At 39.4% G+C, this 27,400-nt stretch overlaps 1 protein-coding gene across 1 annotated transcript; it reads right to left on the bottom strand.

The window, feature by feature from the left end:
- Nucleotides 1-19,209: 19,209 nt before the first annotated feature.
- HIS1-3 (histone H1-3) lies at nucleotides 19,210-20,341 on the bottom strand. Its single transcript, XM_013002230.2, has 2 exons — nucleotides 19,897-20,341; nucleotides 19,210-19,787 (listed from the first exon to the last, which is right to left on the bottom strand). The coding sequence occupies exons 1-2, from the start codon at nucleotides 20,035-20,037 to the stop codon at nucleotides 19,377-19,379; spliced, it is 552 nt and encodes a 183-aa protein (XP_012857684.2). The 5' UTR covers nucleotides 20,038-20,341; the 3' UTR covers nucleotides 19,210-19,376.
- Between the last annotated feature and the right edge of the window lie 7,059 nt (nucleotides 20,342-27,400).

Here is a 27,400-nt window from a genome sequence, read left to right on the forward strand (position 1 = left end):
GTCGAAATCTCACGCTACAAGAGGTAAACAAATCGAAACTGTCGTAAATTAATTCGAACATGTTTGTATGAATTGTAATTTATGATTATGAGTAATATGCGATTACGTGTTTCGATTTCATTAAATGATGTATAAGCATGTTTCGTGATTTTCGATTATACGTATTTTCAATTAAATCGAAAAATTACCATATGTATGGCGGAAGCGTTAAGGTACGTTGACTATGTGATTAGTTTATGCATGTAATCGAAACTAGTTCGATATAATTTTTAAATTCCGCTGCGTATACATGCACGATCCCCAACAGTGGTATCAGAGCCACGGGTTAATCGTTTATTTGTCAACGTGTTTATCGTTTTCGAAAGCATGCTTCGATTTGTTGAATTGTTGAATTTTTGGTGTTATCAAATTGGGTGGTTTAATATTAATTAAATATTTTGAATATTTCAGAAAATACAAAAAATTTTATTTTTGAAAAAATTCGTTTTTGCTGCTGTTTTTCCCCAGCTGACCGAACCGGTCCGGTCGAACCGGTCCGACCGGTCCGGTCAGCACAAACAAAAAAAAAAAAAAAAAAAAAAAAATTATTTGATTTTCTGAGAATTAATATTAAAATTAATTGATTTTTAATTTTTGAAATTATTTATCAATTAAACCCAATTAGATAATTGATCCATTAATTTAATTTGAATTCAAAGAATAGTGTTGGATTAATTATTTAATTTAATCGTTAAATTAGTTTAATTAATGGAACACAAATTGGATGGCAAATAATTAATGGACTTCATTCTTATTTGAATGATTTATGAATGAAGGAAGTCCGTTAATTATATTTGCAATTTATCGTATTTATTAATTAATTCATGAGATGAATAATTGTGATTAAGTACGATGATGATCGTATGTCTCTCTTAGGATCAATATGCGTTTCCACATACCTAGAGAACATAGTTGTAGGAATCACAAACGATCATAACCTAAAACTTCCGATGAGCTAATAAAATTTAATAAATAAAATCCCTCATTCTTAATCAAGAATAATTATCAAGCTATAAAGAAAAACCAAATTGTTAAATTTTTCTTTCCTTCTACCAACAATTAAATTATGTGTAGCCTCTCATGATAGTGCAGTAAGCCGTGTTAGCGGGGAGTGCTATTGTGGGATAAGCTGTAATTTAATTGACATTAGATGGAGATACGGTCATAGATAAAATTATGTTGGATTAATGTGGTCGGCTAGATTAACTAGGGATTGCATTAGTTTGATATAGTTGGATCTATGACATCTCATATTGGTAGGCTAGACTTGACACACGAAGATTTTGATATTCGCTAGATTAACTTAGGTCATTATCAAGTGTGAGGTAAATCGAACTTTAGGGTCACATAGTGATGTGATTGATAGTACTCTACCTTTAGGCTTATGTAATCGGGATAGATTAACTACGGGTTGCATTAGCGCTATTGGACCTAAAGCCCATTAAAGAAAAATAAGTTTTCTCGATTGTCTGCTAGAGGGTGGTGGAATTCGATAAAATTAGTGGGAGAACAATTAAAACATAAAAGTCCAAAATTTTAATTGTAACGATTATTACGAACGAAACTCTAATTATTGTCTTCTTAAAATTTTCTCAACAACAATGTCCAAACATCCCCTTTCCTCAATCCTCGACCAAAACAAACTCACCGGTCCAAACTATTTGGATTGGCTTCGCAATCTGAAACTTGTGCTCCAAGTAGAGGAGGCGCAACTGCAAGGCTTACCTCGATCAGAAACGTTCTGAAAAGGGTACGTATTTAGTTGAAGTTAATTCGTCCGTTAAATCTTCTGCTTGGGTATTGGATACTGGTTGTGGCTCACATCTTTGTAAAGATTTGCAGCTCATGACAAGAAGTAGGAAGCTTAATGTGGGTGAGACCTACCTAAGAATGGGCAACGGAGCAAGGGTTGCTGCTGAAGCCATTGGGACAATTTATCTTTCTGTTTTGGATTCTAATTTTTCCATTGTTTTGAACAATTGTTTATTTGTTCCGTCACTTATTCGAAACCTTATTTCAATTCCTGTTTTGGATAATGAAGGTTTTACTTTTGTTTTTGGAAATTCGATTTGCATTATACAAAAGGAACAAAATATGATTTGTAAGGGACAACTTATAAACAACTTATATGAACTGAATCCAAGTGAAATACCTATTAACGTTATATCAGCAAAACGAAAAGATATAAGTCTTAACCCCGCACAACTTTGGCACGCTCGACTAGGTCACATTTCCTTGAGAAGGATGAACAAGTTTGTTAGTGAAGGAATGTTCTCCTTGGAGGACGTTAAATCACTTCAAACTTGTGTATCCTGCCTTAAAGGAAAAATGACCAAGACTCCCTTCAAAGGGAAGATGGAACGGGCCGAGGGTCTTTTGGATTTGATCCATTCAGACGTGTGTGGTCCACTAAGCGTTAGTGCTAGGGGTGGTTTTAACTACTTCGTTACCTTTACCGATGATTATTCTAGGTATGGTTTCGTGTACTTAATGAAGTATAAGTCTGAAACTTTTGAAAGGTTCAAAGATTTTAGACACCAAGTAGAAAACCAACTCGGTAGACGTATTAAGAAACTACGATCCGATCGTGGTGGCGAATACTTAAGTACTGAGTTTATAGACTATCTTAAAGAGAATGGGATTCTGTCTCAATGGACTCCTCCTGGAACTCCTCAACTTAATGGAGTTTCCGAACGTCGGAATCGAACACTGTTAGACATGGTTCGATCTATGATGGGGTTCACCGAGCTACCGGCATACCTGTGGGGTCATGCACTCCTAACTGCCGTGTATTTGCTGAATAGGGTTAATACCAAAGCAGTTAACTCCACACCTTATGAACTTTGGCACTCCAAGAAACCCACGTTTAAACATATTAGGATATGGGGTTGTCCCGCTTACGTGAAGCGGCTAGTGGGAGATAAGTTGGATACAAAATCCGACCTATGCTATTTTGTGGGGTATCCCGAGGATTCCATGGGATACGAATTCTACTATGTTTCTGAGGCAAAGGTGTTCGTCTCGAGAAATGCCGTGTTCCTTGAGAAGGAATTTCTATCGGATAGAAAGGGCAGTGTAGTTGATCTCGAAGAAGTTCGAGAACCACAATCTGAAGTTCAAGCACAACAATCAGATAATGAACCAATTCAACAAACCACTAACATACCTCCTGAACCGTCGCTGCGTAGATCCGAAAGAGTTCGGAGAGCGCCCGATAGGTTATTCCTCGTTGATGAAGTTGACCAAGGATGTGATCCTAGAACTTTCAACGAAGCTGTATCGGATACAGACAAGGGACATTGGCTTAATGCCATGAAATCCGAAATGGACTCTATGTACTCCAACAAGGTATGGACCTTGGTAGATCCACCCGAGGGAATTGTTCCCATAGGCTGCAAGTGGATCTATAAGAAGAAACTTGGAGTAGATGGAAAGGTGTCGACCTACAAGGCTAGATTGGTAGCGAAGGGTTATACTCAAAAGCAAGGAGTTGACTATGAGGAAACCTTCTCTCCAGTTGCTATGCTTAAGTCCATTAGGATTTTGCTGGCCATTTCTGCGTGGTATGACTACGAGATATGGCAAATGGATGTGAAGACCGCTTTCCTTAATGGGGACATTGAGGAAGAAATTTACATGGCGCAGCCGGAAGGCTTCATATCTTGTGGAGATGAGCAAAAGGTTTGCAAACTCCAGCGATCCATTTATGGATTGAAACAAGCATCCCGTAGTTGGAACAAAAGGTTCGACACAACGATCAAAGAGTTTGAATTTGTGAAAAACCCGGAGGAACCTTGTGTCTACAAGAAGGTTAGTGGGAGTGCAGTGACTTTTCTTGTACTTTATGTTGATGACATACTACTCATTGGGAATGATGTAGGGATGTTGCAGTCGACTAAAGTATGGTTATCCACACATTTCTCGATGAAGGATTTGGGAGAAGCATCATACGTATTGGGAATACGGATCTATAGAGATAGATCGAGGAGATTGCTTGGCTTGTCCCAATCCATGTACATAGACACCGTTCTTAAACGGTTTAGCATGGAAGAATCCAAGAAGGGATTCTTGCCAATGTCCCATGGGGTTCGTCTCTCGAAATCCATGCGTCCTCAAACGCAAATGGAAATCGAGGAGATGAAAAGGACACCTTATGCATCCGCTATAGGAAGCATAATGTATGGCATGTTGTGTACACGACCTGATATTGCGTATGCTGTGAGCGTCACAAGCAGATATCAGTCCGACCCCGGCCCAGCCCATTGGAAGGCTGTGAAGGACATTCTCAAGTACTTGCGAAGAACTCGAGATTTGTTTTTGGTCTATGGGGATACCGAGTTGAAAATAGAAGGCTTCACAGATTCTAGTTTTCAATCGGACGTGGATGACTCAAAGTCAAACTCGGGGTATATATTCAAAGTCAACGGAGGTGCCGTGTGTTGGAAGAGTTCCAAACAAGGCACGACGGCTGATTCCACCACCGAGGCTGAATATATTGCAGCATCAGATGCTTCAAAGGAAGGGTCATGGATTAGGAAATTCATCCAAGAGTTGGGTGTATTTCCGAACGCTAGCGATCCAGTACGGCTGTACTGCGATAACAACGGAGCCGTAGCACAAGCTAAGGAACCAAGAGCTCATCAGAAGTCGAAGCACGTGTTGAGAAAATACCATGTGATCCGAGAGATCATAGAGAGAGGTGAAGTCAAGCTAGACAGAGTCACCTCGGAGGACAATATTGCAGATCCCTTCACCAAGCCATTGTCAGGATGAGTCCACGAGAAACATCGAGAGTCGATGGGACTTAGATTTATGAGTAGTTGGCTTTAGGTCAAGTGGGAGATTGTTAGAGTAGGTGACCGGCAAGCCAACTTGTGGTTGTGGTCTTTCTCTTTTCCTTGTAATAAAACAATCGTTTTTCATTCGTAATAATAAAATATCTTATTTGGCATTCTATATCTGTTATCCCATGCAAGCAGCATAGATATAGTCCTAACGAGTTACTCTATTACTGTGAGTTGATCTAGTAGAATCGTGAGATAACTCAGCAATGTAATGTAACTGTTAAACCTTGTTCCTAGTCGATGGGTTACGCCAATAATGAGGATACCGGCCTTTCCCTTTTGAGACTAGCACTTAGTGTATGTGTACTGCGTCTCATCAGTCCTCGGTGTTGTGACATCGGCATACTTGAGTGGGTGCTCATACTGGATGAGTTCACTGAACTCCCTCGCCCTAGAAATCTATAAGTGGTTCTCATTCATCGAGTAATAGGTTTCTAAAATATAGCTGTACACCATTAGTCCTTAAGACCCAGACATCACCGTGACTTCACTAGAGGACCGATTGTATCGTGACCTGTCCCTGAGTCCCACCGCGGACCACACCAAGGGCCAACGTTCGTGCAATCCGAAATCTAGTGTGAAGTCTGTGTATTGTAGTAGGGGATTCGAGCGCTTGAGTAGTCATGGATGTCCTGTGTGTTCTGACGGTTTATAATCCATGGAATCTCTGGCCAGAGTTGATAGTGGGGTGATCGATTAGGGAAATGTGTTTCCCTAAGTCGCACACGAACGGATTTATAATACCTAGAACGTCCGCACGGTTATTGAACTTTATAAGAGGTCTCGGTGAACCAATGCCTCTAGTTCAATCGGGACATGTGCTACGAAGGGATCGTACTGTACGCTAACTATATCATAAGGTTCTTGCAGGCACTTCATTTGTATCTAGGGAATCATGATGCGTAGTTGCTAGACGCCAATCTTGATTCGTTGGGCACCGATTTGATCGGGATTAGGTAAAATGAGTTTTACTCTAATCGGGACTCTTGGGAGGAGTTCGTATAAGAACAATGTGTTGTTCGAATCACAAAGAGTTGTGAGCCCACGGCTAGCATACACCTGAACAATTGAGGGTCACACTTCTCGTGTAACATGGATCCTTGATAACAATGAGCATAGATTAATATGTTAATCTTTGCAAAGTTGGAGGTCAATATGATTGAGTCCAAGATTCGTGATTGTGGATTACGAGTCGGAATAAACGTGGAGAAAGAGAAATGCGGAATTTAGTGAACTTTCTAAATTGGGAAGTTTCCCGATTTAGCAAGTCCACTAAAGTGGGAGTTTCCAATTTTGAAAATTGGAAATTTCGAAGAGGCACTCGTATCGACGAGGACTTTGAGCTCGTCACAAATATAATTTTGTTATAATTTTGTGGACGATCGTTTATTAGAAACGAGGCCGACGAGGGGATGGGCTTAATGCATCAGTGGGTCAAGCCCAATGACTTAAGCCCGCTAGGGTTGAAAACCCTAGATATAAATAGACCTCAAACAAGAGTTTGAGATCAGATTTTTACACACCAAAACCCTAGCCGTCCAGCCCTAGCCGTCCAGCCTCTCGGCCACTGCTGCCCCGCCGCTCCGGCGCCGATCACCGCCGGAATCCGCCGGTTTTTCCTCTCCTTTCTCTATCGTATTCCCTTTGTTATCTAACCCCTTTGTATCTAGTGCTACAGTAGGGGGAGATCCGTTTATTCGAGGTGAAACCTAATTGGAGAGGAGCTGCTGCCCCGACGGAATTGCCAAGCCGCCGCTGCACCGCCGCACGCGCCGCTGCACCGCCCACGCGCCGCCGCCGTTGTCACGCACGCGCCGCCGTCGCTCCACCTTCGGACCAGCTGCCGTTCGGTGGTGTTCCTGCAGCCCCGAGGATTGGTAATCGCAGCTTGTACGTGATTGGTTTTCTTGATTTCGACTCGTCGAAATCTCACGCTACAAGAGGTAAACAAATCGAAACTGTCGTAAATTAATTCGAACATGTTTGTATGAATTGTAATTTATGATTATGAGTAATATGCGATTACGTGTTTCGATTTCATTAAATGATGTATAAGCATGTTTCGTGATTTTCGATTATACGTATTTTCAATTAAATCGAAAAATTACCATATGTATGGCGGAAGCGTTAAGGTACGTTGACTATGTGATTAGTTTATGCATGTAATCGAAACTAGTTCGATATAATTTTTAAATTCCGTTGCGTATACATGCACGATCCCCAACATTACCTTGATCAGAAACGTTCTGAAAAGGGTACGTATTTAGTTGAAGTTAATTTGTCCGTTAAATCTTCTGCTTGGGTATTGGATACTGGTTGTGGCTCACATCTTTGTAATGATTTGCAGCTCATGACAAGAAGTAGGAAGCTTAATGTGGGTGAGACCTACCTAAGAATGGGCAACGGAGCAAGGGTTGCTGCTGAAGCCATTGGGACAATTTATCTTTCTGTTTTGGATTTTAGTTTTTCCATTGTTTTGAACAATTGTTTATTTGTTCCGTCACTTATTCGAAACCTTATTTCTATTCCTGTTTTGGATAATGAAGGTTTTACTTTTGTTTTTGGAAATTCGAGTTGCATTATACAAAAGGATCAAAATATGATTTGTAAGGGACAACTTATAAACAACTTATATGAACTAAATCCAAGTGAAATACCAATTAACGTTATATCAGCAAAACGAAAAGATATAAGTCTTAACCCCGCACAACTTTGGCACGCTCGACTGGGTCATATTTCCTTGAGAAGGATGAACAAGTTTGTAAGTGAAGGATTGTTCTCCTTGGAGGACGTGAAATCACTTCAAACTTGTGTGTCCTGCCTGAAAAGAAAAATGACCAAGACTCCCTTCAAAGGGAAGATGGAACGAGCCGAGGGTCTTTTGGATTTGATCCATTCAGACGTGTGTGGTCCACTAAGCGTTAGTGCTAGGGGTGGTTTTAACTACTTCTTTACCTTTACCGACGATTATTCTAGGTATGGTTTTGTGTACTTAATGAAGTATAAGTCTGAAACTTTTGAAAAGTTCAAAGATTTTAGACACCAAGTAGAAAACCAACTCGGTAGACGTATTAAGAAACTACGATCCGATCGTGGTGGCGAATACTTAAGTACTGACTAACATGTTCTCTTTTTTTATGGTAGACTCAAAACTGACTAACATGTTCATTAACTCATCCGATGGATGATCATGTTTGTTCATGTTGAAGTTCACTATGAACAATTTAGGAAAGGACAAGAGGATCAAATCCAATGAGAGCTCGGCAGGGAGGGTGACGTAAAGGTTCACTAGCTTTTCAAGGAGAGTGATCATCTTGAGACAGTGCTCGTGGACCGAAGCCCCTTCGCGCAGTCTCGCAGTGGCCAACTATTTTGTAGCAGCGTACCTCGACGCCCTAATATTCTCACTATACATGCTATCGAGATGAGCCTTGATATCGAAAGCATGTAAGTGAGACTCATATTTCCTACGCAAGCGCAGGCTCCATGGCGGCTATCATGTAGCACCTAGAATGAGTGTCGTCTTTCTTCCATGCTTCATAAGTTTACTTTTCAGCATCGGTCGCAGTGTCGGGTATAGTGGAAGGATGTCTCTCATTAACGACATAGAGACGCCCCTCAATGGTTAGCACGAGTTTAAGACCACGCAACCAATCTAGGTAATTAGGGCCATTAAGTTTATTGTCGAGGATTGACATTATGGGTTTCCTAGACATGATTATCTGAGAGGTTTAGAGAAGAGGATTATTAGAAATTCGTATTAAATGATTTTACAATTAAATATTTGGACTTTTTTTATTTAATTGTTCTCCCACTAATTTTATCGAGTTCCACTTCCCTCTAGTAGACAAACCAAAAAACCGATTTTTCTTTAATGAGCTTTAGGTCCAATAGACAAATATAACCCGTAGTTAATCTAGCCCGATTATATTTGCCCAAAGGTAGATCACAATCAATCATATCCTTTATATGACCCCAAAGTAATTTTCCTCACACTTGATAATGACCTAAGTTAATCTCGCGAATTCAAAATCTTCGTGTGTCAAGTCTAACTTACCAATCAAAGATGCTCATAGAACTTAATTATACCAAACTAATGCAGTCCCTAGTTAATCTAGTCGACCACGTTAATCTAGCTTAACCTTTTCTATGGCTACCTTCATCGTTATGTTAATTGAATTACAAGTTACCTTACCATAGCACTCCCCGCTAACACGGCTTACTGCACTATAGCAAAGGGCTACACATAATTCAACCGTTGGTAGAAGGAAAGAAAAATTCAACAGATTGGTTTTTCTTTATAGCTTAAAATAATTCTTAATTCAATAAGAATGAGGGAATTTTTAGAAAAAAATTTATCTCATCAGAAGGTTTGGATTGGTCAATGTGATTCCTACATCTATGTTCTCTTAAGTTATATGGAAACACATATTGTCCTAACAGGAACATACGACCTAACTATATAATTAATTACATTAATTAATTGTCGGATTTTGAAAATAATTATAGGACCTCAACTAGCATAAATCAATCAAATAATGTTGAGGTACTAGTAATTAAGTTGAAGTATAATCAATATTATATGTGTGTTCTATTAATTGAGATCAATTTAACAATTTAAATTAATTAATTAATCTAGCACCTATTTACTAAAATAGATGATTGGTGAATCGATTATATAATTGGGTTTAATTGAAAATAATTTTCCAAAATTTAAAAGCAATTTGTTTTAAGTTTAATTTTATAAATCCCAAATAAATTTTATTTTTTTCATAGAACCGGTTTGGCCCGACCGGTCTGACCGGTTCGGACCGAAACGGTCCGATTCTGACCGGTCCAGCTGACCAAAATCAGTGGTTCGGGTCAGTCATACTGAGAACCGGTCAGACCGACCTGAATCCACAAGGATTCGGTCAACTGGAATGAATAGAACCATCGAACCGGCCGGTTCGACCAGTTCAATTTGAACAATTAAAAAACCGACATTTTTAAATAAAATTTCAGATCAGATTTCCCAATTTTAAACAATTTTAAAGATCGAAAAATTCTAAACAATGTTTCAAAAATATTTTAAACTTTCGAAAACACCCAATTAAATAATACAACAATCACAATTTCAATAAATCGAACATGCATCAAAATAAGCAAAGCATACTTAAAACGCAATTAGTTGCGCATCCTGGCTCTGATACCACTGTTGGGAATCGGGCACGTGTACACAGCGGAAATTTTTTTTACATGAAATAGACAATTTAATTCACATAATCACATGCTCGATTCGTATTACACAATTAATTGCGTACCTTTGCGGTTCCAGCGATAATTAAAAAACAACAACCATGCGTATTAATTTATTCGACAATAAATCACATAGCATGCTCGCAGTAAATCATGAATTTCATATAAGCTAGAAACATATAGCAATTCAAGAAAAACATACTGCGAATACAAACATATAATTTAATCTAATTAAATTAATGCCTAATTAATATTGGATCAGAAAATTACCTCTCGAAGCGTGAGGCAAGCACTCGGATCGAAGCAAACTGCCACGAAAACCAATCCGTGCAATCGAGAGCAGCGGCGGTGAAGTGACAGCCGCGGACGCGCTGGCAGTGGCGGCGCGTGTGAATCACGTTGTCCTCGGGTGGCGCGTGAGGGCGCGTGTTGCGTCTGCTCGGCGGATGCTTCTCGACGATTCGACTCCTTGATCTTCCTCCTCTCGGATTTCTCCTCGTATACCGAAATCAACTAACTACGTGGCACTAGACACGTAAAAGACAGAAAAAAATGGAAGAAAACGACAAAAGGAAAAATACTACCGATAGTATTATGGCACGTGAGGCCAACTCCGGCGACAGCGGCGACGGTCGATGGCGACGGCGACGGTAGCGGAGTGAGGAGAATAGCCGAGTGTGAGAGATTCGAGCGGCTAGGGTTTTTTTGTGTGTTGTGTATTGTGCAAGACCTATAAATCATGTATTTATAGTGTCTTGTATAAAAGCCCTAACGAGCTTAAGTTGGACCGGGCCCAACAGCTTAAGTTCGTTAGTTCTTTACTCGCTCGTTTCTCACAACTCCATGATTGGAAAATTGTAACGATTACATTTTCGGAATCATTGTAACATCCTCGTCATTGCGAGTGCCAATACTCGATTTCTAATTTCTAAAAGTGGAAACCCTAATTCAGTGGACTTTCTAAATTTGGAAACTTCCCAATTTAGAAAGTTCACTAAGATGTTCGCCTATTCTTTTCTTTTTCTTATTCTCATTCATAATTCCAAATTACGAATGTTAGACTCAATCACATTGACTTCCAATCATGCAAAGATTAAACATTTTTATCTTTGACCGTTTATTCAAAGATCTCGAGTGCACGAGCAGTGTGACCCTCGATGGTTCAGGTGTAAGCTATTCGTGGGTCCACAACCGTTTGTGGTCTAAACTCGTCCCTTAGAGTTACGATTAAGATGAAGCTCGTTTCAACTTAATCACCCAACGAATCAAGATTGGCGTCTAGCAACTACGCGTCATGATTCCCTAGATACAAATGAAGTGCCTGCAAGAACCTTTTGGTATAGTTAACGTACAGTAGGATACCTTCGATTCATATGTCCCAATCGAACTAGAGTCATTGGTTCATCGAGACCTCCTTAGTAGTTCAATAGCTGTGCGATCGTTCTAAGTGTTGTAATCGGTATGTGCATGAGTTAGAGAATCGAATGCTCTAATCATCACTTAGTCAGCTCTGGCCACAGACTTAGAGATTACAAACTATGAAAACATACAGGACATCCAAGACTATTCTAGCTATCGAATCCCCGACTACAATGCACAGACCTCCCACTAGATTTCGGACTGCACGAACACTGGCCCTTGGGGCGGTCCTCGGTGGAACTCAGGGACAGGTCACGGTACAGCTGGTCCTCTAGTGAAGTCACGGTGATGTCTAGGTCATAAGGACTAATAGTGTACAACTATACCATAGATATCTCTACTCAATTATTGAGAACCATTTAGAGATTTCTAGGGTGAGGGAGTTCAGTGAACTCGTCAACTTACGAGCACCCATTTATGCATGCCAATATCACAATACCGTTTACTGATGAGATGCAGTACACATACACTAAGTGCTAGTCTCTTAATGGGAAAGGACGATATCCTCATTGGTGGCGTAACCCTTCGACTAGGAACACGTTTAACAGTTATAATACTAAAGTAAATATCTCACGATCCTAAAAGATCGATTGCTAGTGCTTGTAATAACTGTAAGGACTATATCTATATTTGAAACAAGGGACAAAGATATAGAATTCCAAGGTGTTTTATCATTAATACGAAAAATGATTATTTATTACAAGAATAAATGGAGAGACCACAGCCACAAGTTGGCTTGTTGGTCACCTACTCTAACAGTTTCTGCTCTGAGGCTAACACAAACTTGAACCTCGTATTGCTCAATTGATCCAACGCAACACTTTGGGAAAACTTTCGTAATCCCACGGACACGATTGTGATTGGCCAAGAGCTTCGTGCAGAAACGGTACTAATGATTTCACTCTCCCGACAAAGAGGCAAACCGAGAACCGGAGAATCTGAGACCGCGTGGCGGCGTCCTTGACCTGCACATAAGTCGTTTCCGCTGCATCGATGGGGGAGGATCCTTTGCCACGGCTAGGAGTGACCGCCGGTTTTCTACAACAGAAACACCATACACCACCAATGTCGAAAACATACCCTACCATTACTTGAACAGGATGAAACATTTTTTTGCTAGAAAAAAAATCATAACATATACGAGAAGCAAAGAAACCCCGAAATATTATCTCGGTGAAGGACGAACAACCCAGAACTCTGATTCAAAATTCTCTCATCTCTTCCCCTCATGCGGAAGTGCCAAACCATATGACCCTTCACCCGTTCCAATAGAAAGGATTAGTCAATCAAATAATAGATAGTAAATGGGTCGGTTTGAAAATAAATGAATTGCTAGTCGTAGAATATTATTCTCGTCAGACTTAAACCTAAATTCAAATAAAATAGAAGGGTTCGGGCAATTTTATTCCCTTTTATCAAATTAAAATTACCTAAGGTAAAGTAAGAAAAATGTGGGTTTGATCATGATTTTATCCCATTTATGTATCATAGATCGAGCGTCTATTTTTATATTATTTCCGGTATTCTTCCTAGTTTACGTGTCACATCAATTCGGAATAGAAAACAAAGAAATTGGAAAATAAAACATTTCTTAATGGAAATCATTACATATATGAAAATAAAAAAATTCAAGCACTCCAATGGACTTGTTGAACCGGACATCAAACCAATATTATAATTTATTTTGCATTAGATTGAGGAAAAAAATGTATGATTATATGCTAATATTATGGTTTTAAATAATTTAACATATAGTAGTTTTTCGGGTTTTTTTTTTATTCTGTATGATGAGAGAAAGATGGCAACTCGAAGAGAAGACAAGAGGTGTGGGTTGCGTTCGTAGATTAAGGACCGAGATGAATTTGTGGGGTTTTAATTATGAAAAAGATATTACGTTATGTATTCCTAAGCCTAATATAGGTTTTAGATTAGTATAAGGATATAATAGTGAAACTTAGTTAATTTTAATACATGAAAAATGATTTGGATTTATTTTATAATCTAGGAAAAAAAAAACGGACTCCTTGTAAATGCACATGTATAACCGGGGGGTTTTGTCAAATAACCCCAACATTTTTCCCAATCACATATACTTTTATCATTTACGGCCTTCTTAATTCATGGTTATTACATTTTCTCCACCCACATTGATATTTTCAAATTATTGTACGTTTAAATTTTTCATTCAATGTACATTTATATTTTTTGAATCTCTATTATATATGATTTCCCAATTGTCATGAATACTCATTTAATGGTAAGTGATATTTTATCAATAAATAAAGGGTAAATAGCACTTAACCCCCCTGTTGGACATTTTGCACATGACCCCCTTATGCTATGAAATTAAGCACATAACCCCTTTATGGTTGACATTTTGCACATGACCCCCTTATGGTATGAAATTAGGAACATAACCCCCTTGTGGTTTTGACATTTTGCACATGACCCCCTTATGGTATGAAATTAGCACACAACCCCCTTGCATAGAAAACTGGAAAAGACTAAATTACCCCTATCAAGTCAAAAGTTCTTGTTTTAATTTAAAAATAAAATTAAAAGCTTAATGTACTTTTTTTGTAAAATAAGAAATATTATATATTATTATTTTTTTTTTCTATTTTACAGCACATATATTTTTTTTTAATTTAATTTTCATTTCAACTTTAGATAAATGTGTTTGTTAGATTCTTCCAAAAGAATAAAAAAAATAAAGACTTTGTTTCTTAAAAAAATTAAAGTTCGATAACAACTATCATATAATATGTTATATAGAAAATTGTATAATAATCATAATTAATAATAATGTTAAAACTTTTAAAATCGAATAAATTCTCAATCTTACAATAACTAGTATTATATACCTTTTGTGTTGTAAAATTAAAAAAAAATATATATATATATTATATTTCTCATTTTACAAAAAAAATACATTAAGCTTTTTGTTTTATTGAATAATTATATTTAAATTAAAACAAGAATTTTTGACTTGATAGGGGTAATTTAGTCTTTTCCAGTTTTCTATTTAAGGGGCTATGTGCTAATTTCATACCATAAGGGGGTCATGTGCAAAATTTCAAAACCACAAGGAAGTTATGTGCCTAATTTCATACCATAAGGGGGTCATCTGCAAAATGTCAAAACCACAGGGAGGTTATGTGCCTAATTTCATACCACAAGAGAGTCATGTGCAAAATGTCCAAACCACAAGGGGGTTAAGTGCTATTTACCCATAAATAAATGATATTTTCAGAAAATTTGAACTTAAAATAACAATATATAAACCTTATATTCTTGAATTTATTCCACCATTATTTTTCCACGTGACGAAAATGTCCAATGTATTCTTCATTTTTTTTATGTTCTTCAGGTGTGAATTGTTGTTGTTTTTTTCATTTTATATTAGTATCAAAAAGTTTATTATTGACACATTAAATTTGTGTACAATTCATCTATTTAATTATAATTTTCATTGTATCAATATGTTTTACTTTGTATTTCTTATTAACTAATAGTTGTATTTTATGAATTTTTAAGAAGAACACTCTCTAAAAGCTATGTTCGATGGGGTTAGAAAAGACATGTGCCTCTGTTATGCTTTTAATATTATTGAATCGTGCCGATTTACAAAACATGGTATGCATAATAAAGAATTGATATTTGAAAAAATTGCAAGTGGTTCTCAGACTCGGTTTGAATGGAGAAGCAAATGATTCATCGTTACAGAGTCGTATGGAACTGCCTAATTCGTTTACTAGACGACCAACGAATCTATATAATATATAAAAGATGAATTTCACCCTCAATTTATGTCCCTAATTTTATTTTTATGCTATATATATATATATATATATATATATATATATATATATATATATATAGGTTGAGATTCATATTTTCTTATTGTATGATGATTTGTTATTGGAATAGGTTTTTATTAATTTTTAATTGAAGATGAAATAAAATAGGGTGCTCTGCTATACGTATATACACATATTTAAAAAAGAAAAAAATGTAAGTATCAATGCCTTCATTCTTCGACTAGAGCTGCTCCTTGAAGAAATTGCAAGATTCTTGACGGAATTTCGGATTAAGCACGACAAATGAGGATTACACGACAACAAAATACACCGCCAACAACCATAATTACGAGCCGATTTGGGATTACCGCGAACACGGACAAACAAAGTTGCAGAATTAATGATATTATCTTTGGTCGATAAGGAGATAAGTTTCCTAAATTAAATAAATACTAGTTGATATATTCCACGTGCTTTTATATGCATAAATCCCTACAAACAAACATTTATATGTTTTTTGCTTATGTAAATAAAAAAATTAAAAGAAAAAAAAAAAAAAAAAAAAAAGAGAGGAGGGCAACGAATTGTTACAGGCTGCGACCATGGAGCTCGGCAAGTTAAGCTTTCCTGGAGCACAAATTCCTTTGTCGGCACGAGATTTCTGGAAGCTCGCATTGGGGCTCGCGTTTGAGCTCATAAGCTCGAATCAACATGGGCAAGAGGTAAGACATGAAGACACCTCTCGAAATCTGATTCGGGGAAGCTCAAAACTCACTTCCACGGTTCGTTGACGAAATCCGAAAGAGATTCTTGAAGTTGCGCCGGTGATCTGCTAGAATAAGGAGAATTTAGATGTTCCTTCGGTACGAGATGAACACATTAAGTTTGCGAGCTTGATGGCGGGTTGGAACCTTCAACAACTTTGATGGCTGTTTTGCTTAAAAAAAAAAAAATAATAATAATAATAATAAAAAAACGATAAATAAAAGAAAAAAAAAAAAGAGAACAAAAACATTGATTGTGTTCACAGGGATGGAAGACCCGTGGCTTCGGCCCAAAAGGTAGTTGAAAATACGTGAAAATGGTTGGAAGATCCCGAGACTTCAGTCCAAAAGGTAGTTCAAAATATGTAAAAAGGGATAGAATATTCCGCGGCTTCGGCTCAAAAGGTAGTTGAAACTAAGTGTAAAGGGTTGGAAGATCCCCGAGTTTTTGGCTCAAAAGGTAGTTGAAAGTGTTCATAAGGATTGGAAGATCCCTAGGCTTTGGCACAAAAGGTAGTTGAAAGTGTTCGCAAGGGTTGGAAAATTCCCGCGGCTTCGGCGCAAAAGATAGTTGTGTCCGCAAGGCTTGGAAGATTCCCGCGGCTTCGGCCCAAAAGGTAGTTGTGTGTGCATGGGATGGAAGATTCCCATTGCTTCGGCCTACAAGGTAGTTGTGTTCGCATGGGTTGGAAGAGTCCCGCGATTTCGGCCCAAAAGGTAGTTAGGTTCGCATGGGTTGGAAGATCCCCGTTACTTCGGTCCAAAAAGTAAGCTATGAACGTTCGTAAGGTTGAGCTAATTGTGCTCGCTCGAAAGAAATATTTATGGATATAAAAATGAAACAAGAATAAAACAATAATACTTCATTAAAAGCATGTTTAAAAAACAAACATAAAACGCCAAGGCTATGCGGTTGTCGTAGTAATCGAAGTACTGCGCGATGATGGTAGCGTGTTAAACAATAATCGCGTGGTTTCGAGGACCGTAGCGTGTTAGCTCACATCTTGTTTGGAAAAAAGGATTGTTGACTTCTAACTTTTCATATTCTCGAGCGAACCGCTTCACTAGGTTAACTTAGAAAATAGGGGGAGTAGATGATGGGGCCCATTTTGATAAACTTGGGCCGTGCCATTTTGAAAGTGGGCCGGATAGATAATTTTGGCCTACAGAATTTTCCTATATAAATGCATGTAGAAACCCTAATTAGGGTTATGTTTTTACACACACTCAATAATATTTTACCTTCTTTCTACAAACTCTCTCTCTCTCTATTCTTTATGTCTCTGCCGCTTTTTGCGTCGCCGCTCTTTGATCCGACGAGTGGTGGACTTACCGGCAACACCAAGAGTAGGGTTTCGGAGGAGGTCTTGAGGATGCGGATTTCGAACACCATCAAGATGATTTATTCTCCCGAAGAGCAGTAACAACCTACAAATTATCCCCTTCCAGCATGATAGATTAACACCCTTTCGTCTTAGCCGATATAATTGCATATAATGCCGCATGGGCCTCTCCATCCACTACTTTCGGACGCCCATGGGCCTTTTTAACACTCCACCAAACACACGAGCTTTGCGAATCACGGGCTACATTGGCCATCACGTAATAATTCATCCCCACAGGAAATGCAACGTCATAGTTTATTTTCACCACTCCGTCTTCCGGTGGTTTCCAAACGGCAGGATGAGTTCTCTTTTTTACCGGTACAAAGTGAATTTGGTTATGTTGGAAGTTACTCAAGTAGTTGAGACACCAACTAACTACATCTCCAGCAGGAAGCTCGTCCTCCCCCATGAGCCACCTTATTCCAATTATCCCACAATTTCCACATAACAACTACCGATAAATGAAAAATACCTGGAGAGAGTTGTTGGTGAAGAAACTCGATCCAGGCCCAAGTCGACGGTGGTTGATCATCAATAATATAGTGTCGAAGGCATGGGAACTCCAAACATGACTTGAGCTGCCGCATTTAGTTATAACATGAAGGAAAGTTCCGCAACATCAGCAACGAGGATTCACGACAATCGTTCTGCGAAAAAGCTCTATTGAGTTGGCAGTATGTTCGAGCATGCTCGCCACAAAAAGACATTTATCTTAGGTGGAATAGGGAGATTCCACACCAATTTCCAATTTCTCTTTACCATTCCGCTGCCAGATCCTTCCTGAGATATGGCCACTAGATCGGCTGTGGTAGGACAATCAAACTGTAAACTTTCGATTCTTCAAAAAATGCCAGACCCATCTATCCACTGACGAAGAGCAGTCAATCGGCACCGCCAGAATCCTATCTCTATCTACTGGCCAAAAATATTCATCAAGGAGGGTCGGGTTCCGAGAATGAGAGGTTGCGTCAATAATGTCCGAGACTCTATTCGGGAAAGCACAATGAATTGGTCTTGTTGGAAACACTATGAAAGTACCATCATCTGTAAGCCATGGGTCCGACCATATTGAAGTAGATCACCCATCCCCAATTCCCTTTCTAATGCCCGAGAAGAGGCAATCTCTGGGCCATCCATAAGCTCCTCAATGTGGCTGAAGGGCGCCTCCCCAGTTCTGCTGTCAAAACATCTCCTTGGGGAAAATAGCATGCTTTCATAATTTTTAGATAGGAGCAAATCAGGTTGGGTAAGAATCGTCCACACTTACTTGCTTGGTAAGAAGAGCAATATTGAAACGTTTCATGTTCCTGAATCCTAGACCGCCAGCATCGTTTGCCTTACAGAGTCGATTCCACACCAACCATGCTAGCTTCCAATTATTACCTGTTACCCACCAAATACCATTTAATTGCTTTTTCAATCTCCTGGAGAATTCCATTCGGAAGAAGAAAACAACCCATAACATAAAATGGGATCGCTTGAAAATACCCAAATATTTCGTTTTTCGTCCTCACCATACTTGCAGGCAGACCCAAATACTTCTCATGTCGATCCACCACTTAACCGAGAATCTGGAAAAGTGTAGCTTGATGCTCATGATTGGTAGATGGGCAAAATATCATTGTGGATTTTTCGTAATTATTTATCAAGATTGTTAACAGGGCTAATTTCAAATTTGTATAGCCAATAACGAAAACATACTTATTTCCACGAAAAAAGCAGAGAGCAAAAGTCAATCACATTAAAAAAGAAATTATCGAGAAATACAGAAACACTTGTAAAAGATAGCCAAACCGAAAATATATATTCCTACCTACAGTAGAAAAAAGCGATAACCACCCATATACAACACAAACCCATACATATCATAACAACAACACACCACAATTAAGCAGCAGCAGAAGCTTTCTTCGCCTTCTTAGCAGCAGGGGATTTTATGCTCTTGGGCTTCACAGGTGTCGCCTTCTTCACCGGCGCAGCCTTCTTCTTCACCGGCGTAGCTTTCTTCACGGTCTTCTTTGGCGAAGCCTTCTTCACCACCTCCGCCTTCCTCTTTGTTCCGGCGGCGGCGGATCTGGGCTTTTCAGCCTTGTCCTTGTTTCCAGTTTCAGATAACTTATAGGAAGCCTTGATTTTTATGAGCTTTCCCTTAGCAGCAGAGTTCTTAAGCTGGAGACCCAAAATCTTCCTGAAATTTGGAGGCAGAACACCCTTGTGTTTATCTTCCATGTACTTTGCTATTGCGTAAGGGCTAGATCCGCTCTTCTCTTTCAATGCCAACACTGCCTCCTTTATCATCTTTATATATAATTCACACCCAAATTCTTGATTTTTAGTTCTAAATAAATTATCAAATTCCAACAAATAATTAACAAAATACAGTCGGATGTGAGATAATTAAACTGACCTCAAAGTAAGGCGGGTGGGAAGAAGCAGTTTTGGTGGTAGTTTTCTTGGACTTTTCCTCCTTCGCCGCCGCTTTGGGTTTCTTTTCTTTGACGGGCTTCCTCTCCGCCGCGGTTTTCTTAACTTCTCCGGTGGACGGCATCACGACTACGATCGGAAATGATTATCTTATCTCTCGTGTAAATGGGTTTTATTGGAGAATGCTTTGAACTTGTGTTTTATGCAGGCGTGGTTTTTGCTTTATATAGCGGAGCTCGATCCGTGCGGTCTGGGATGCTGAACTCTGATTGGACAACTTAAAAGCACTCGGATTGAGAACTTTTGCTAGGATACATCCCTCGCGTCCACGTGGCATATTTTCACCCATTGATTGTGGTTTGAATTGGATTCAGCCGGTGCCATTCTTATCCGGAAAGAGTGTGGGTGTGGGTTTCTCTTTGGCCCCTAGTTTCAAGGGGTGTGTTTTCTTGCCCAATTAAGGCCTCAATCTTCTCACATTTTTTATGGATTTGATTTGGGAATTTTAATGGGACTGATATTGAGAATATAGTGGTTGTAATGTGGGTTGGATCAGAAAAAATGGTGTTAATTTTGATTCATTTTAGGGGCATTAAAGATAAAACAATTTTTGGTTCCCTAGTTTTGTTAATATACAATTATTTACATATACATACATATGTGTGGAAATCTCAACAAAATTCCCAATCCGAGTCTTTTCGATTTGGAAACCATTTTTTATGATTCGATTTTCGAAATTCCGATTTCAATTTTTTTCCTACATAAAATATTCGGAATTTCGGAATTCTGGTCCGAAAATAATTCTGAAATTTCCGAATAATTTTAAAAATTTTTGAAAATTATTACTATTGATTAATTATTATAAATTTTTAGTTACATTTTTCTTATAAAAAAAAAAAAAAAATAGGCTACATCAATCCATCAACATCTTAGGATGACTTTAACAAAAGACCAAACCCTACATAACGTGAATTTTAAACCCTAATTTCCTAACTCATTCTCTCATTCTCTTCCCCACTCTCCCTATGGAATCTCTTATTTCTTCCACCACCAGCCATTCTTTCTCGGTGTGGAATCTCTTATTTCTTCCACCAGCCCCGCCCATTGTTCTCTCCGCCGAGCACCGAGCACCACCTTGAGTCGCCCCTTTTTCTCTCCCCGTAGCACCGCCAGCGATGCCCCTCATTCTCTCCCTGCAGCATAGCCAGCACTGCCCCTCGTTCTTTTCGTCGAGCACCACCTACACCGCCCCTCATTCGCTCCGGCGTGACCAACGCCTCAACCCAGTCACCGCCCCTCATTCTATCCTTGTAAAGCGCCGAAAAATCCAAAAAATGAATAATTCTGAAATATTCCGATTTTCCAAAATTTCCGAAAAAATTGGAATCGAATCAATATTGTTGTTCCGAAACAAATCGGAAATTTTCCGAAAAGACGATATCTGATGTGATCCGTCCGATCTCCACCCCTACAGAGATAGAGATCGATAGAATTTGCCCAGGTACACTCATGAATCTTCAAGCTCAAGTAAATTAGGAAAGCAGGGTCCTCTACCACGTGTCCAAGGTGAACGTGGGGTTACAATCCGAACGTCAAGCGATAGGCCCCGTGCAGAGTAGAAATCATCTCTCCAACTTACAAAACAGAGACAAACACTATGTGACTCGACGGGTAGGCCCGGCGATTAATCTCCAACGATCAAGTCAGCGGAGACAATCTTTGTAGAGTAGAAAGCTCTCTAAATTGCCAAGGAAATAGAATCTACCTGAAATGAATAGTGAACTCTAGTATTTATAGTAGTTTCCTAGAGCATCTCTATTAGATAGGGGTTTCCCCCTCTCCCTCCCTCTCCCCCTCCCCTTCCCCTTCCCCCGATCTACATCGTCTCCAACCGCTCGGTCTTCTATTACAATTTTTTCAACACCGACTCACCACCATAAGAATAATAATAAAATAATAATAATAACAATAATAAAAAAACCAAATAAAGAAACAAAATAATAACTTGTTGTTTTTGTCTAATTTTTACGATTATAAAAAAAATATATGATAGTAAATAAAATAAAAACAAATAAAGAAACAAAATAAAATAATAATAATAATAAAAACAATTGAATAAACATATAAGTCAAAAGGAAATAAAAAAAATAAAAGAAAAAGAAATTGAAAAAGATATAAAAAGTGTTTATTTACAAATAAGGGGCCTTAATATATAGGTCCCGATGACAAATTTTATTATAACTGAATGACAAGTCTAACTGTAGTAATTCGTAGTCACGTATTCTCAAAACCCTAACTCCTTCTTCGAACCCTAGTCGCCAGATACCATAGACACCCATAGACACTCACAGACATATGTAAACATGAAATCGAAAAATCTTAGATCCACCCCACCAAACCCTAGATCTGTGACGCCAACGTCACCCACGCAGCTAAAGATGCTACAAACACCACCCACGATGTCGTCGCCATCCCCAACCCCAACATAGTTGCGCCACCGGCACCAACCCCCAACCCCGAGCGATGCCGTCCAACGAGCGCCATCCTCATGCCCAACGTCGCGTTACCACCATCGTCTTCCCCAGAGCCGCCGCCGCCATCACCATCCCTCCCCCATAGTCGATTCCATCGTCCTAACCACCACCTCCCCTCAAACTATAGAGTGGAGTGGTGGCGAAAGAAAGAGCTTGAGATCGAGAGAAATAAATCGAGTGAGAGAAAGAGAGAGAGAGAGAGAGAGAGAGGAATAAAAAGGAAAAATAGATTTGAGAGAGAAACGTGAATATGTGGGTATAAGATTTAGGGTGTAAGGGCGAGATGGGGATTACAAAAAATTAAGGATGTGGGTCATATATTTTTTCAAACTAAGGATTTAATTAAAAAAAATTGAATTTAGACTTGTCATTTTGTTCAAATTAAGTTTTATATGAGGGGCTCGTAGCATATTACCCCTGTTGGGAATTGGGCACGTGTATGCAGCGGAAAACAAAAATTTTATATGAAAAAAAATTCATTCATATAAACACGTACTCGATAATAGCAATTCATTACGTACCTTAACGCTTCCAGCAAAATTTAAATAACAACATGCATATTAATTCGATAATTAAAACATATAGCATGCTCGCAATAAATCATAATATTCAAACAAATGATTTCACGAAAAAACGTTCAAGCAAAAACATACATAAACAATTTTGTGATAACATTCGATATTTAATTTAATCTAATTAAATTAAAACCTAATACTTAACGGATCCGAAAAGATGCCTCTTGAAGCGTGAGGCGAGTTCTCGGAATGAAGCAAACTGCCACAAAAACCAATCCATGCAGTCGGGAGGAGCAGCGGCGAAGCAGTGGCGGCGGACGCGCGGATCAGCGGCGGCGCGTGAGATTCACGCACTGTCTTCAAGCGGCGCATGCGTCGGTGGTTCGGCGGCAGCGTCTCGGCAGAGACTCCTTTGTCTTCCTCCTCTCGAATTTCACCTCGTATACCAAGTTCTACTAAATACGTGGCACTAGACACGCAAAAGTTAGAATTAACGGAAGAATAAAGCAAAAGGAATAGTTCTACCAAGTTTAATCGGCACGTGGGGCACCAATTTCTGGCGACGAGGCAGCGACGGCGGAGGAGAGGCAGTGGCCGTGTGAGATTCGAGCGGCTAGGGTTTCGTGGTGTGTGTTGTGTGTGTGCAAGACCTATAAATCTTGTATTTATAGTGACTTGTATAAAAGCCCTAACTGTTGGGTTTCGGGCACGCATACGCAGCGGAAAACAAAAATTTAATGTGATTTAAACGACTTTAAAGCACACAAGTACATGCCCGACAAATTAAATCAATTAATTGCGTACCTTTGCGCTTCCAGCGAAATTAAAAACAATACATGCTAAATAATTTAACCGAATTTAAATCAATTAACATGCTCGCGTTTAAACTATGAATTCATGTTTTAAACGACTTTAGTACACAAGTACATGCCCGACTTTAGTGCGCTTTCTAAATTTGGAAACTTCCCGATTTAGAAAGTTCACTAACACGTTCGCCTATTCTTTTCCTTTTCTTATTCTCATTCATAATTCCAAATTACGAACGTTGGACTCAATCATATTGACTTCCAATCATGAAAAGATAAACTATTTTATCTCTGACCGTTTATTCAAAGATCTCATGTGCACGAGCAGTGTGACCCTCGATGGTTCAGGTGTAAGCTAGCCGTGGGCCCACAACTCTTTGTGGTCAAAACTCGTCCCTTAGAGTTACGATTAAGATGAAGCTCGTTTCACCTTAATCACCCAACGAATCAAGATTGGCGTCTAGCAACTACGCGTCATGATTCCCTAGATACAAATGAAGTGCCTGCAAGAACCTTCAGATATAGTTAACGTACAGTACGGTCCCTTCGATTCATATGTCCCGATCGAACTAGAGGCATTGGTTCATCGAGACCTCTTTATATGTTTGATGACGGTGCGATCGTTCTAAGTGTTGTAATCGTCACGTGCATGACTTAGAGAATCGAATTCTCTAATCATCACTTAGTCAGCTCTGGCCAGAGACTTAGAATGATTACAAACTTTCAGAACACACAGGACATCCAAGACTATTCTAGCGATCGAATCCCCGACTACAATGCACAGACCTCCCACTAGATTTCGGACTGCACGAACACTGGCCCTTGGGATGGTCCTCGGTGGAACTCAGAGACAGGTCACGATACAGCTGGTCCTCTAGTGAAGTCACGGTGATGTCTAGGTCATAAGGACTAATGGTGTACAACTATACCATAGACTTCTCTACTCGATTATTGGGAACCACTTAGAGATTTCTAGGGTGAGGGAGTTCAGTGAACTCGTCAACTTACGAGCACCCACTTATGCATGCCGATATCACAATACCGTTTACTGATGAGATGCAGTACACATACACTAAGTGCTAGTCTTCTAATGGGAAAGGCCGATATCCTCATTGGTGGCGTAACCCTTCGACTAGGAACACGTTTAACAGTTATAATACTTAAGTAAATATCTCACGATCCTAACGATCAATTACTAGTACTTGTAATAACTGTAAGGACTATATCTATGCTTGTGACAAAGGGACAAAGATATAGAATGCCAAGGTGTTTTATCATTAATACGAATAAAGGTTCGTTTATTACAATAATAAATACGAAAGACCACAGCCACATGTTGGCTTGTTGGTCACCTACTCTAACAATCTCCCACTTGACCTAAAGCCAACTACCCATAAATCGCAATCCCATCGACTCTCGATGTTTCTCATGGACCGATCTCGGTAAAGGCTTCGTGAAGGGGTCTGCAACGTTCTCTTTCGATGTGACTCGTTCAACCTTAACTTCACCTCTATCAATGATCTCTCGGATCACGTGATACTTCCTCAGAATATGCTTCGACTTCTGATGAGATCGTGGCTCCTTAGCTTGCGCCACGGCTCCGGTGTTATCACAGTACAACGGTACTGGATCACTAGCATCAGGAATGACACCCAACTCTTGGATGAATTTCCTTATCCAAGTCCCCTCTTTTGCAGCTTCGGACGCTGCAATGTATTCCGCTTCGGTAGTGGAATCGGCCGTCGTGCTTTGCTTGGAACTCTTCCAACACACGCCACCACCATTAAGCGTGAATATAAATCCAGAATTCGACTTCGAGTCGTCCACATCCGATTGAAAACTAGAGTCAGTAAAACCCTCTAATTTCAACTCGGCACCCCCATAGACCAAAAATATATCCTTAGTTCTTCGCAAGTACTTGAGGATATCTTTCACGGCTTTCCAGTGAGCCGGGCCGGGGTTAGACTGATATCTGCTTGTGACACTCACAGCATACGCAATATCGGGTCTCGTACATAGCATGCCATACATTATGCTTCATATGGCAGAAGCATAGGGCGTCCTTTTCATCTCCTCGATTTCACTAGGTGTTTGCGGACACATAGACTTCGAGAGACGAACCCCATGGGACATTGGCAAGAATCCCTTCTTGGATTCTTCCATGCTAAACCGTTTCATAACGGTGTCTATGTACAGGCTTTGGGATAAGCCAAGCATCTTTCTTGCTCTATCTCTATAGATGCGTATTCCTAATACGTAAGATGCTTCTCCCAAATCCTTCATTGAGAAACGTGTGGACAACCATGCTTTCGTTTGTTGCAGCATTCCTACGTCATTCCCAATGAGTAGAATGTCATCAACGTAAAGCACTAAAAATATCACTGCCCTCCCACTAACCTTCTTGTATACACAAGGTTCCTCCGGATTCTTCTCAAAATCAAACTCTTTGATAGTTGAGTCGAACCTAATGTTCCAACTACGGGATGCTTGCTTCAATCCATAAATGGATCGCTGGAGCTTGCAAACCTTTTGCTCACTTCCAGAAGATATGAAGCCTTCCGGCTGCGCCATGTAAATTTCTTCCTCAATATCTTCATTAAGGAAGGCGGTCTTCACATCCATTTGCCATATCTCGTAGTCATACCACGCAGCTATGGCCAGCAAAATCCTAATGGACTTCAGCATCGCGACTGGCGAAAAGGTTTCCTCATAGTCAACACCTTGCCTTTGAGTGTATCCTTTTGCTACCAATCTAGCTTTATAGGTCGATACCTTTCCATCAACTCCAATTTTCTTCTTATAGATCCACTTGCAGCCTATAGGAACAATTCCTTTGGGTGGATCTTCCAAGGTCCATACCTTGTTGGAGTACATGGAGTCCATTTCGGATTTCATGGCAGTTAGCCAATGTCCCATGTCCGCATCCGATACGGCCTCATTGTATGTTCTTGGATCTTGTCCAAGATCAACATGATCTTCATCATTTTCGAGGAGGAATAACGTATCCGGCATTTTCCGAACTCTTTCGGATCTACGTACCGTAGGTTCAGGAGGTATATTAGTGGTTTGTTGTATTGGTTCGATTACTTGTTCTTGCGTTTGAACTTCACTTTGTGGTTCTTGAACTACTTCAAGTTCTATCATGCTGCCCTTTCTATCGGATAGAAACTCCCTTTCCAAAAAGGTGGCATTTCTCGAAACAAACGTCTTTGCTTCTTTGACATAGTAGAACTCGTATCCCATCGAGTCTTCGGGATACCCCACAAAATAGCACAAGTCGGATTTACTATCCAACTTATCTCCCACTAATCGCTTCACATAAGCGGGACAACCCCATATCCTAATATGTTTGTAGTTGGGTTTCCGGGAATGCCAAAGTTCATAAGGTGTGGATTTAACTGCTTTGGTGTTAACTCTATTCAGCAAATACGCGGCAGTACGAAGTGCATGACCCCATAAGTATGCCGGTAAGTTTGTGAACCCCATCATTGATCGAACCATATCTAATAAATTTCGATTCCGACGTTCGGACACTCCATTAAGTTGAGGAGTTCCCGGTGGAGTCCATTGGGATTGTATCCCATTCTCTTTTAGATAGTCAATGAACTCGATGCTCAAGTATTCTCCACCAC

Source organism: Erythranthe guttata, chromosome 8 (assembly GCF_056151865.1).
Source record: "Erythranthe guttata isolate IM_541 chromosome 8, IM_541, whole genome shotgun sequence".
Lineage (NCBI taxonomy): Eukaryota > Viridiplantae > Streptophyta > Magnoliopsida > Lamiales > Phrymaceae > Erythranthe > Erythranthe guttata.

What these genes read in the sequence shown, in the direction of transcription:
- HIS1-3 (XM_013002230.2), bottom strand. Translation starts at nt 20,037, where the DNA reads ATGCCGTCCACCGGAGAAGTTAAGAAAACCGCGGCGGAGAGGAAGCCC. An exon ending in CCCACCCGCCTTACTTTGAG is followed by an intron (nt 19,788 to 19,896) that starts GTCAGTTTAATT and finishes TTATATATAAAG; the next exon opens with ATGATAAAGGAGGCAGTGTT.